Source organism: Populus trichocarpa, chromosome 15, assembly GCF_000002775.5.
Source record: "Populus trichocarpa isolate Nisqually-1 chromosome 15, P.trichocarpa_v4.1, whole genome shotgun sequence".
Lineage (NCBI taxonomy): Eukaryota > Viridiplantae > Streptophyta > Magnoliopsida > Malpighiales > Salicaceae > Populus > Populus trichocarpa.
The window spans coordinates 10,449,972-10,463,522 of record NC_037299.2 but is presented as its reverse complement, the minus strand read 5'-3'; the positions used below and the strand labels follow the sequence as shown (position 1 = coordinate 10,463,522).

The 13,551-nt window shown below is 34.5% G+C and overlaps 1 protein-coding gene across 1 annotated transcript; it reads left to right on the top strand.

Annotated features, from left to right (window-relative positions):
* The first annotated feature begins 3,436 nt into the window (after window positions 1-3,436).
* LOC7457748 (uncharacterized) lies at window positions 3,437-9,335 on the top strand. The gene is made up of 5 exons (XM_052447503.1): window positions 3,437-5,306; window positions 6,070-7,047; window positions 7,535-7,760; window positions 8,461-8,603; window positions 8,816-9,335. Exons 1-5 carry the CDS (start codon window positions 3,729-3,731, stop codon window positions 9,107-9,109), a joined length of 3,219 nt encoding a protein of 1,072 aa, XP_052303463.1. The 5' UTR covers window positions 3,437-3,728; the 3' UTR covers window positions 9,110-9,335.
* The last annotated feature ends 4,216 nt before the right edge of the window (window positions 9,336-13,551 follow it).

The window sequence follows — 13,551 nt, the reverse complement described above, 5'->3', positions numbered from 1 at the left end:
TTTAGTTATCAGATTTTCATGACACATATCCCGGGTTTGACGGGTTAATATGGTTTGACGGGTTAACCGAGTTAATTATAGGTTAACCCGTTAATTTTTTTTTCTATTTAGTTATCAAACTTTCATGACGTGAATCCCAGATTTGATGGGTTAACCAAGTTTTCAGGATTAACCCAGTTAATTCAGATTTTTTTCCTTTTCTTCATTAGTTTTTTTTTCTTCATGTTGGTTTTTTTTTTAATTAATCTATTTAATTATCACACTTTTATGACACGACCTTGCAGTCAGACCCACATCCAAGACTCTTGGCTCTGGTGTTGCAGCCAGACTCACTTAAACTTGAGTCATGTAAGTTTAATATTATTATTAATATTATAAATATTACTCTTTGGTCAAGCGTTGCAGTTAGACTCAAGGCTTTTGGGTATATCTTTGCAGAAAGACCTAACACTCTTAGATCTTAGCCTTTTTTATATTTTTTATGCAAGAAAAAAAATTAACCCGTGGGTATGCCTTTGTTTTTTTCCTTTTCTTTTCCTTTTTAAGCCTTTTACTGTGGACTGCACAGTGCAGTCCATAGTAAAAAAGTTGATGCCTTTAGTTTTGTTTTTGTTTTTTTCTTTGTTTCTTTGTTTTTTAATTATTATTTTTTAATTTCCTTTCTTAATATTAAATTTTTTTTATTTAATTATCAGACTTTTATGACACGAATCTCAGATTTGACGGGTTAACTCAGTTGATTCAGATTTTCTTTCTTTTTCTTCATTAGTTTTTTTTCTTCCCGTGAGTTTTTTTCTCTTTGCTTTTTCCTTTTTAATTAATATATTTTTTTAATTTAGTTCATTAATATTATTATTTTTTTCTATTTAGTTATCACACTTTCATAATAAGGATCTCAGGTTTAATGGGTTAACCTAATTTGACAAGTTAACCTAGTTGATTCAGATTTTTTTTTAATTAATTTTTTTCTTCCAATTTCATCTTTTAATATTGTATGCAGTCCACAGTAAAAAATTTGATGCCTTTAGTTTTTTTTTCTTTTCTTTTTATGCCTTTCACTGTGGCCTGCACATTGTAGTCCACGATGAAAAGGTTGATGTCTTCTTTTTTTTCTTTTCAATTAATTTTTTTAATTTATTTTGTTGATATTAAATTTTTTTCTATTTAGTTATCAGACTTTCATGACATGGATCTCAGGTTTGACAGGTTAAAATAGTTAATTTAGATTTTGTTTTCCTTTTTCTTCATTAGTTTTTTCTTCTTATAGGTTTTTTCTTCCTTTTCTTTTTAATTAATATTTTTTTGTTTAACTTAGTTCATTAATATTAATTTTTTTTCTATTTAGTTATCGACTGATGCCTTTAGTTTTTTTTTTGGTTTTCTTGCTGTTTTTATGCCTTTGACTCTGGACTACACAGTGCAATCCACAGTGAAAAAACTAATGCTTTTTGTTTGTTTTTGTTTTTTTTTACTTTTTATTAATTTTTTTGTTTTAATTTGGTTTTTTTATGTTAATTTTTTTTCTATTTAGTTATAAGACTTTCATGACACAGATCTCATGTTTGACGGGTTAGCCCAGTTAATTCAGATTTTTTTTTTCATTAGTTTTTTCTCCGTATAGGTTTTTTCTTCTTTGTTTTTCTCTTTTTAATTAATTTTTTTTAATTTAGTTTGTTGATATTAAAATTCTTTCTATTTAGTTATCAGACTTTCATGACACGGATCTCAGGTTTGACGAGTTACCTAGTTAATTTAGATTTCTTTTTCTTTTTCTTCATTAGTTTTTTCTTGCTATATGTTTTTTTTTCTTTTAACCCAGTTAGTTTTTTTTTCTTTTTTTCCTTTTTTATGCATTTGACCGCGGACTGCAGAGTGCAGTCCACAGTGAAAAGGCCGATGGCTTTTGTATTTTTCTGTTTTTTTTCTTTTTAAATAATTTTTTTCGTTTATTTTAGTTTGTTAATGTTAATTTTTTTTTTCTATTTAGTTATCAAACTTTCATAACACGGATTCCTGGATTAACCTGGTTTGAAGGGTTAACCCGGTTAATTCAGATTTTTTTTCTTTTTCTTCATTTTGTTTTTTTTCCCTACGTTTTTTATCTTAATCTATTTAATTATCACACTTTTATGATACGATATTGCAGCTAAACCTACATCAAAGGCAATATTGGGTATGGTATTGCAGCCAAACCCATTTAAACTTGGGTCATGCAAGTTTAATATTATTATTAATATTATAAATATTACTTTTGGATCAAGCGTTGCAGCCAAACCCAAAATTCTTAGGTATAGCTTTACAGAAAGACCTAATATTTTTAAATCTTAACTTTTTTTTAATATTTTTTATGCAGAAAACAATTGACCCGCGACATCGCGCGGGTCATCTAACTAGTTAACAACAACTAAAATGGGTGGTGCTTTTACTATGCACCACCTCACACAAACACTATTCATTACAGTGGTGTTTTTTCTTTTTCTTTTCTATTTTACCTTTATGTTTTTTAATATATGCTTTTTACCCTAATTGTATCTAGTAACATTTTGTTTAATAAATATTGAATTTTATAATTTGTTGTCATTTATTTTTGATGTGGTTAACTCGGTCTTATGATTCTTGTCTTGAGTTTGGTAAATTAATCTAGTTGATTTAATTTTTTTTTAATTGATTTTTTTTTTTTCTTTTTCAACATTAGATTGATTAAGAATTAAGTTTTATGATTTGTTTCAGTTTTATTTCCAAGTGATTATCTCAATCTCATAATCTAGGTTATAGGTTTTGCGGCTTAACCTAGATAGACTCGAGTCATTTTATAATGTCCTTTTTTATATTGATTTTTTTTCAATTTTATCATTCTATTATGGGTTTATTGAGCCTCATAATTTATTTTGATTTATTTTTTATAGGGTTATCCTAGTATCATAATCCGGGTTCAGATTTGACAAGTTAATTGGAGTTGACTTGAATTGTTTTTTTACTTTATCTTTTTGATTTTTTTAAAATTTTATTCTTCAATAATAGATTAAATGAGAATTAAATTTTATAATTTGTTTTAATTTGTTTTATATAAGGTTATTATGATTTTTAGATCATTTTGATACGTTGATATTAAAAATAATTTTTTTAAAATAAAAAAATATATTATTTTAATATATTAAAAAAACACTTTAAAAAATAACAACTAACAAACACCCATAATATTAAATATTATTTTTAAAAATAAAAAAATATTATTTTAATATATTTTTAAATAAAAAATATTTTAAAAAATAATTATTTAAACACTCGTGTATATCCTCAAACTAAATTAAAATAATAAAATTCAATCCACCTCATTCAATCCACCCGTCAAATCAAAATCTCATTCAATCCACCCGTCAAATCAAAATCTCATTCAAAATAAGGTAATAAAATCCAATCCACCTCATCTAATCAAAATTAAAATAAACACTTCCAAAGTCTCCCTCTCCCTCCCTCTCTCTCTCTCTCTGTACAAAGCCGAAAGTCCCTCTGCTCTCAAATCTCTCAGCGACTCCACCCTCCATTCATTCATTCACTCCCTCCTCTCTCTCTCTCTGTTTTGTCGCTCTTTTATCAGGTCAGCTACGATCACTCTCTCACTTTTTATACCAATTCCAATCCCACACGTTCCTTCCATTTCTCTTTCTCAACTCTTCAACATCAAAGCTCAAAACCCTTACGGTTATACCAACAACAACAATAATCAGATGATTCATAATGGAGAAGGGACCCACGACACCATCCCGAGGCCCACCTCTTCTGATCCGTTCGGTTCTATCAAACCGGACGGTGGTGATGCATCGCCTGCATCAGCATCACAGCATTCCTCATGTGGAGAATCGGAGTTCGAGCGGTACTGTAGCGCCACCTCAGTTATGGGCACACCTAGTATTTGTAGTGGTTCGTTTGGTCCTTCTTTTAATGATTGTATAAAGTCTGATGTTGAGTCCTTAAAAAGTTTGGATAATTTTAGCCTGGGGCCGAAAAGTTTCCATTTTGGGTTTGATGATAATAGGAACTTAGAGGATCAAAAGCTTTCAAATTCGGTTATTGATTGTTTAGATAGCAGTTTTGAAGAAAATGGGATTGATGGGTTGGAAATTCGTGGTAGTGAAATGGACAGTAAGCGGGAGAGTGTTCGTTTGGGAATTGAGAATGGAGAGAATGATGGTTGTTCAAGTGGGTTGGATGTGGAGGTGGGTTTGGGGTTTGATGGAGGGGAAGTGGAGAGAGGGGAAGATGGGGGTTCGTCTAGATATGGCTATTCGGAAGATGATGATTCGATGTATGGGTGTGGTTCGGATGATGAGAATAGGAAGAATTTGAATTTTCGGAAGACTGTGTTGCTTGGTGAGGAAGGGAAAGTTGGTGATGCGAACCCGTTGATTATGAGTTCATCTGTGGCTTTTGGGTCGGAGGATTGGGATGATTTTGAGCTAGAAACAAGGGGAGGCATTGGAGCTTCTTTTACCTTGGATAAATTTCAGCAGCCGGAGCAGGGTCAGGAGACTGATGGAAACTTTTTTAGTTCTACTTCTGTGGCTTTGACTGTGGCACCAGTTGTTGGTGAAACAGAAATAGGGAAAGGTTTGATGGAGGAACATGCTGGCATCAGAGACAGTGCAGCTGATGGTTCAGGAGAGAAGCTCAATTCTGTTACTAAGGTCCCTTTTGGTGTACAGAATTCTGTCGTGGACCAAGTGGAAGATGTGAGAGACATTCCTGTAGCCAGTTGTCAGGTGCAAGGTGGTCATGAATTAGCCAAAGATGATAAAGGTACCTCGATCGTGCCAGTTGGTTTTCCAGGCTATTGTGAACCACAGGAAGAAGATGTTATAAATATTTCTTTTAACTGCAATCAAGTCCAAGGTGCTAATGATACAACAGAGCTTTATAAAAATTGTCCTGTCAGTAGTGTCTTTGAGGTGGAGCAGGAACCTCTGGTAGAAAAATCTCCCATAGGGTTAGGAATGGATTTTACAGATCATCATGTGGATGATCTGAATCCATCTGTGAAATCCGGGGAAGTTGTTTGCACTGATGACAACGTAACTTTGGAAAATGAAGAGGCTGGGAATTTAAAAGTAGAGGCAGACCCCTTTTCTGATACAACCAATCAACTTTGTTCCCGCACAGCTGAATATTCAGAAAATGCAAGTGCAGAATTCATTGTGGACCAAAAACTAAATTCAACTCAGTCAATGCTTGAAAATAACATGAAGAAAGCATCAGAAAATGCTCCTGGTTCTGTGATTCCTTACAAAGACCATCCTGCGGTGGTTAAGGTTTGTCTCCAAAGGTTACTTAGTGATTATTTTCTTCACGGGTTCGCATCCTTATTGCTGGTTTACTGACGTTTCTTCAACAACTCTCCTAAGTTTATAAACTATAAAATCGATTTGTAGATGTTTATTAGATGTTTTGTTGTGGATGCTTGGTAATCATATATAGCACACAGAAAATAATCTTTCAAGGATGGAAATGGGAAGCACAGATGCTTTTGACAAATTGACTTTCATTATCTGCATGGCAATGTATCAAGTAACATGTTTTACATGTTCGTTCTTCTATCAAAACTCAGTTCCAGAATCTGGCTTGTATGTATTTAGGAATACGGCTATGTTTTAAGTATCTATATATGCTTTACTGCTGATGTTGTCAAACTTTCTACCAGTGTTTGCATGTGAGTATGTGTACTGAGCTCCATTGGAAAATCGAACTCCCTGCCAAACCTGTGAGCTCTAGAATGGCCCATACTCTCATAAAGCATCAAGTTGCAATTTATAATTGGTGTTTCTTTTACATTTTGAGTAAATAGCATCATGTTGGCAATTTAGAATCTTTGTAGTTTTCATCATGTTAGTATGTGTCTGGAAGAGTTTTAAGCAACACAGAAACCATCTGTTGCAAGAGTATATTTTTCAATATCTATGTTTTCCACTGGTTAACTGCCTCTTTTTTACTGTTGCACATTTCTCTCCATCGTGGCTCTCAAGTTGCTTGTTAAGATGCTTATATTCCTATCTGTTTCCTGAATTTTCTTGGCAGGCAGAGAATTTTGAGCTCATTGAATTTTACGATGAGATTGTTAATGAAATGGAAGAAATTTTACTTGATTCTGTTGAGTCTCCAGGGGCCAGGTTTCCTCGGGGTAATCACATGTTTCAGTCACAGCTATTAGTGTCAACTGCTTCTACTTCTGGTACTGATGAGGCTTATATGCTAATTACACAGCCACAGAGAATTGATAGGGTTGAAGTAGTAGGTGCAAAGCAGAAGAAGGGAGATGTCTCACTTAGCGAAAGGTTGGTTGGAGTGAAGGAATATACTGCATATATAATAAGGGTATGGAGTGGCAAAAACCAGTGGGAGGTTGAACGCAGGTATCGTGATTTCTATACACTCTATCGTAGGCTGAAATCATTATTTGCTGACCAGGGCTGGACTCTTCCTTCTCCATGGTCCTCTGTGGAAAAGGAATCTAGAAAAATATTCGGGAATGCATCTCCAGATGTTGTTTCTGAGAGAAGTGTTCTTATTCAGGAGTGTTTACATTCAACTATCCATTCTGGGTTCTTTTCCAGTCCCCCAAGTGCACTGGTTTGGTTCTTGTTTCCTCGAGATTCATTTCCTAGTTCCCCAGCGGCAAGAACACTAGTTCCTCAGTCTGTATTTTCTAACAGAGGGGAAGATGCAGGAAATATTTCCACTTTAGGGAAGACAATATCACTTATTGTTGAAATTCGGCCATTCAAATCTACTAAACAGATGCTAGAAGCACAACATTATACTTGTGCCGGATGCCACAACCATTTTGATGATGGGATGACATTAATGCGGGACTTTGTACAGACACTTGGGTGGGGAAAGCCTCGACTTTGCGAGTACACTGGTCAGTTATTTTGTTCCTCATGCCATACAAATGAGACTGCAGTTTTGCCAGCAAGAGTTCTACATTATTGGGATTTTATTCAATACCCAGTTTCTCAGTTGGCCAAGTCATACCTGGATTCCATCCATGAACAGGTAATTTGAAAAGTTGTCCTTCTGTTGTCATTTGCACAATCTCTGCATAACTAGGTGCTTCTAGATTGGATGAAATTGTTAAATTCGAGGGATAGAGAAATGGTTGACCCAAATCCATGAAAGTATGTTTGCCAAGCACATCCTGTACTTGCTTACATAAATGTAATGGGCAAAAAGTCGATAGTAACTGATGATAGAAGGTCCAACTGTCTAGCATTTCCCTGGTTGTATTTGGTAAGATTTAAGATGCTTGTAAAAATGAGTATAGATGTGCACTCCATTCCAGGGTATCTGTTACATGCCTATATACTGGGAGATTCAATCTAATTTGTGGTTCTTGTTAAAATTCTTCATTTAGATAATAAACACTCATGTTTATTGATGGTTTACAACTTAAAAAGTGTTTTAGATTTCATATTAAGCTTTCTATTCAATGCAAAGTTCTTGTCTAAGTTGCAAGATGCCCTTAATGAATTTTCTTTTGCAGCCCATGCTTTGTGTAAGTGCGGTCAATCCTTTCCTATTCTCCAAGGTCCCAGCCTTGCACCATATCATGGATGTCAGGAAAAAAATTGGAACTATGCTTTCATATGTTCGATGTCCATTCTGCAGGACCATCAATGAAGGACTCGGTTCTCGAAGATATCTTCTTGAAGGCAATGATTTTTTTGCCCTTAGAGACCTCATAGATCTCTCAAAAGGGGCTTTTGCAGGTTAACATCTAGTCATAACTTCTATTTTAGTATTTTGGTGAGAAGATATTTCATCGAAGCTATGCTTTGTTGAATCCATTTATGTCTCTGCCCTTGTTTACACGTGCAGAAGTCTCCAATACTACTATATATCTATGTTGATTTCTTTGCAAGCAGCTAGGCTGGATTTGAACATTTCTTTGTAATTGGCTGGTCTAGTTTTGTTTTTTCTTTTCCTAACTTTTGACATGCCCTTCCATTGAATGTTCCTTTCTCTCTGGGTGTGAAGTTTTATTTTTTTATTCCACTGTTTGATATCATCAATTTCTGTAACATTACGGGGCAGTTTTTGCTTGTGTTTCTCTGGTGCATTAACTGACTCTTAACCATACAGGAATCTCACTCTTGTAATTTTTTCAGTCAAATAGGCCTCAACTATTGTTTCTCATGTGAAATAAAATAGTAATCATGTGCCATTGATTATGCTCATATGGCTTTGAGTCTGTTGCTAGGCCAACGACTGCAATTTGCTTAATATAATTTTTTTAAATACTTAGTCTCCTTTTATCACTTTTATACTTCTTTATCGAACCCTACATTTTCCTTTTGTCAGTGTAAGTGACATGCCTTAAGGATCTGTACATAGATATAGATATCTGAGCTCTGTGTAATTGTGCAACCCTGTTTTTTATTCTTAAACTCGTCTCTATTTCTATTGCAGCACTACCAGTGATGGTGGAAACTGTTTCAAGGAAAATCCTGGAGCATATAACAGAGCAATGCCTCATATGCTGTGATGTGGGAGTCCCCTGCAGTGCCCGTCAAGCTTGTAATGATCCATCCTCACTCATTTTTCCTTTTCAGGTAGGCATTAGCATGGAATAGCTTTATTTAACGTTAGCATGATGAATGTTTTATGGAAAAAATTTAAGATTTCCAGGTAGTGATGTATATCATAATCTAGTGAATAGCCCTTCAGCTCAAGCACCAGAAAGTTGTCTCCTATATGGTCCTTGTAGCTGATAACTGAAAAGTTATCACAGATACGTTCTGACAGTTGAAAACAACTTAAACAGGAAGGCGAAATTGAAAGGTGTGCTTCTTGCGAATCAGTATTCCACAAGCCCTGCTTCAGCAAGCTTACAAATTGCTTTTGTGGGGCACACCTCAGGACAGACGAGGTCATGGAGTCAACCAGTAGCTTGAGCCGTAAGGCCAGTGGTCTCATTCTGGGAAGGAGATCGGGCTCTGCTATGGGTCTAGGATTGTTCTCCGAATTATTTTCGAAGGCAAATCCGGAAAAAGTGAAGGATCACAAGGATAATGATGCTTTTATTTTAATGGGTTCTTTGCCAAGCAATTTTCTTTAATCACATGTGTTTGTAGTGTACCTTGTGTATATTGTCTTTATTGTAAAGCGGCCTGGCACCTCGAGGTGTTGGCTGAACTAGCGGAAGTGGCCTATGTTGTTGTATCAAAATTTTTGAGGTTGGATGTGGATTTTGTTTCTTGTTGATTCATTCTTTGTAAATATAACACGATTCATATGATTGATTATTAACCCACTTATGGAATCGAAATAATGATTTCTGTTTACTTTTTTCCTTTTTTTCTTTGGACCTTGCTTTAATGCAGCAGCACCAACACCCTCTCTCTCTACAAACCAGTAACGAGAGAAACTATAAATAATAGGGAACAAACACAGAAAAGTGAGCAGTTTTTAAAAATGCTAGACTCTTGTAATAAAAAACTGGAAAATACCAAGTCTAGTCATGAAATCGAACTAGGTGAGTTGAAGGCTCTCATTGCTGGTTTTTCCTACCAGCAAACATCAATCCTATAGGTTGCAACAAACAGCTGGTGAGACTAGTGCTGACAGAGATAAATTCACAGCCAAGGATGATTATGCTGCTAAAACATGCGAAACTTGTGAAGAAGGGGAGCTACATCACAGGACTCATAGACCTAAACGTGATTTTCCCTACTTTATGGTGAAGATGTGCACAAGGTTATATAAATGCGATAAGTATTTTGATATGGAAAAGATAATATTTTGATACGGAAAAGATAGATGATGAAGAGAAACTCAAGTTGGCTTTATTCCAGAGCGTTTGGAAACACGGGCCAACCCGTGTTTTTAAAAAATTCAATTTTTTTTGTTAAAATTTAATATTTTTTAATATTTTGGATCGTTTTGATGCGTTGATCTCAAATATAATTTTTAAAAAATAAAAAAAATATCATTTTGATGCATTTCGGAATGAAAAACATTTTGAAAAGGAACCGCAACCCCACTCTCAAACAGGCCCTGACATTGCTCTATATTGGCATCAAAACTATACAAGAAGTTTGAAAGGTCTAAAGGTAAGTTGGAATGAGTATGTTGAAGCTTTGTGTGCTAATTTTGGGGGACAAAATGATCCATTAGAGGATTTTAGGCAAATTGACAGCATAAAAACATACATTTAAGATTTCAATATACTGTGGAACAAGACAAAAATCAGTAAAAGACAAGCTATGGTGTTTTTCATAAGAGGTTTGGAGGTAGAAATAAAGAATCCGGTCAAGATGTTTGAACCCAAAACTGTAAAGCAGGCTTACAACCTTGTTTTTCTACAAGATAATACTTTTGCCTACAGAAGACCACACATCAACAACACTAATACTCTACCCATGACATTACTCAAATTGCTCAAGTCAAAACCCATGCACTATAAACATATCCTAGAAATACATTTCCTTTAAACACCAACAACTCAAAACCACCTTAAAATAGTCTACTTCCTACATCAATGTACAATTCAACCCTAAAACCTACCAAATCATAAAGAACTTGAGAACTCGAGGAAAAAAGAGCTAAATGACTATGCTTCTAGTATAATGAGAGGCTTGTACCAGGTCATAAATGCAAGAACAAAAGGTTGCATTCACTATGCATTATGGAAGATAAAGAGGATAATAAAAAAGTAGGTGGTGAAGGAAATAAAATTGAGTATGGATCAATCTATCCTCGTATATATTTTAATGCATTAAAGGGTACACTAGATTTCTATTCATTGAGAGTGACTGATAAGGTTGATAAACACTCTGTTTATATTGGTAGATTCTAGCAGTACTCAAAATTTTATCAACATAAAATCAACTATCAAGCTTCAATGCAATATAACTCTAATTAAAGCTCTAATAGTGGAAACAACCAATGGTAGAACTATGACTTGTATAACCATATGTCGAGGCTATTAATTTCATAATTGATGTGTTCATTATGGATTTAAATAACTATAACATGGTATTGGGCATTCGGTGGTTGGCTACCTTATTAGACAATATTGTGTCTAATTATAAGAAACTATAGATGTTTTTGAAATGGCAAGGTTAAGATGTACTGTTGAGAGGTATTGAATTTACTAAGTTACAAACCATTGAATTGACACAACTTAACAACTTGTTGGAAAGTTCCTTATAATTGGTAGAAATAAGCTTATGCAGCCTGGGGATAATGAAGGACAATGATAGCTCTATATGGTCTATATTAACTTCATTATCAAGTAATGTGGAAGGAAATTTGACTTTAAAAGGAGTTATTAGAGAGTAACTCAGACCCTATCAGAACCATAGTTTTAAGACCCGGCCCGGTCCAAGGCCCGGGTTCCGGGTTTTGACCGGGTCACCGGTTTGACCGGGTCAGCCAGGTCACACCGAGTTTTTTCTTCCCCTGTTTTTCTTCAACCCGGCCCCGAGTCGGTCAGGTCCCGGGTCGACCCGTCGGGCCGGGTTTTAAAACTATGATCAGAACCCATGACCACACTATTCCTCTAAAAAAAAGAGGCTCGATCAGTTAACCTCAAACCCTATAAATGCTTTGGGGGTGTAAATAGACATTTTAGAAAAAAATAATGGAAGAAACGATAGAGTCAGGTACCATTCAACAGAGCAATATCCCTTTTGCTTCTCCAGTTGTAGTGGTCGAGAAGAAGGATGGTTATTGGAGACTTTATGTAGATTATAGAGTTCTCAATAAAATTACAATTAAAGATAAGTTTTCAATACCTTTGGTAGATCAATTGCTAGAGGAATTGGTGGGTGAAATTGTGTTTTCAAAGGTGGGTTTCAGGTCTGGCTACCACCAGAGTAGGATGACACCTTAGGATGTGTTTAAAACTGCCTTTTAAACTCACAATGAACACTATGAATTATTGATAATGTCATTTGGGTTAACTAACGCCTCTGCCAGCTTCTAAAGTTTGATGAATGAAATATTTAGAAATAATCCAAAGAAATTTATACTAGTGTTCTTCGACGAGATTTTAATCTATAGTCATTCAATGACAAAACACTTAGGAAACTTGCAAATAATGTTTGAGTTGTTAAAGCTACATCAACTAGTTGCTAATGGTAGTAAATGTGTGTTTGGCAATCACCAAGTGGAATACTTGGGTCATGTAATATCTCAGGAAGGAGTATCCACTAATTCTGAAAAGATTTAGGTTGTTATTAATTAACTTGAACCCAATAGTGTCAAGCAATTAAGTGGGTTTCTAGGCTTAATAGGCTACTACAAATGATTTGTCAAAGGTTATGAGCCAATTAGTAAAGCTCTAACTCAACCATCGAAGAAAGATGCATTCACTTGGAATGAAGAATCAGCTGGATTTCAGATGCCTAAAAAAAGCCATAACTGAACCTCCAATTTAACTTTACATGATCTGATCAAATTCTTTATGATTGAAATAGATGCTTTAGGAGTTGGTATTGAGGCAGTTCTAATGTAGGAAGGGCATCCTATAACACACATTAATAAATCTTTGGGGCAAGACAACAAGTCTTGTCAACTTATAAAAGAGAAATGACGACAATCTTTTATATTGTGGCCAAATAGAGGCACTATCTTTGAGGAAGACATTTTAAAATTAGGATAAACAATATTGCCTCAAATACCTCATAGAACAAAAAGTATCCTTCCTTTCCTAACATGTATGGCTAGCTAGACTTTTAGGTTTTGATTATGGCATTGAATACAAAAGAGGAAAAGAAAACATGGTTGTTAATGCCCTATCTAGGTGTTCTAGTGATGAGATATTTTTCCTAATAATGTCTATTATCTCAACTAATAAGGTCGAAGAGATCAAAATATCCTAGAACAAGGACAAAATTTTCTAAGAGATTATATCAATTCTAAAGAAAAATCCTAACTCACACTCTAATTACACATGAGTGAATGAGCACCTACATAAAAAGGGAAAATTGGTGGTATGTAATGATCCTAAGTTTTATGCAGTTTAATCAAGTAATAAAAACATGTAAGGTAGTAAATGAAGGAATGTCGTACTTATCAAAGAAATAAAGGTGCATATATCCAAACTCATGGTCTATTACAACCTCTCTCAGTTCAAGGATTTTTTGTTGATATTAAGCATGGACTTTGTGGAGGGATTACCCAAATCCAAAGGGAAAGAAGTTATATTGGTGGTGGTGGATCGGTTTACTAAGGTCCTGTTTGGGAACGCAATTCAAACCGTGTTCCATTAAAAGTTGAATTTTTTTAACTTAAAATTATTACTTTTTTATATTTTTAGATCGTTTTGATGTGCTAATATCAAAAATAATTTTTAAAAAATAATAAAAAAATTATTTCAATGTATTTTTAAGCAAAAATCACTTTGAATTCTAACCGCTATCACAGTATCAAATACTCTCTCATTTCCTTCCCCTATCCCACCCTTACATTGCTATAGTTGTGGCTACTGCAAACCCTGGTTAGAACTTTTCCAAGTTGGTAAAATATTAAAATCTAACAAGGAGATAGAATAGG

Bases quoted from the DNA above. Each gene is read 5' to 3' on its own strand.
- LOC7457748 (XM_052447503.1), top strand. From the start codon at position 3,729: ATGATTCATAATGGAGAAGGGACCCACGACACCATCCCGAGGCCCACC. The intron at 7,048-7,534 runs GTAATTTGAAAA...TTTCTTTTGCAG, and splicing joins TGGATTCCATCCATGAACAG to CCCATGCTTTGTGTAAGTGC. The intron at 8,604-8,815 runs GTAGGCATTAGC...CAACTTAAACAG, and splicing joins CACTCATTTTTCCTTTTCAG to GAAGGCGAAATTGAAAGGTG.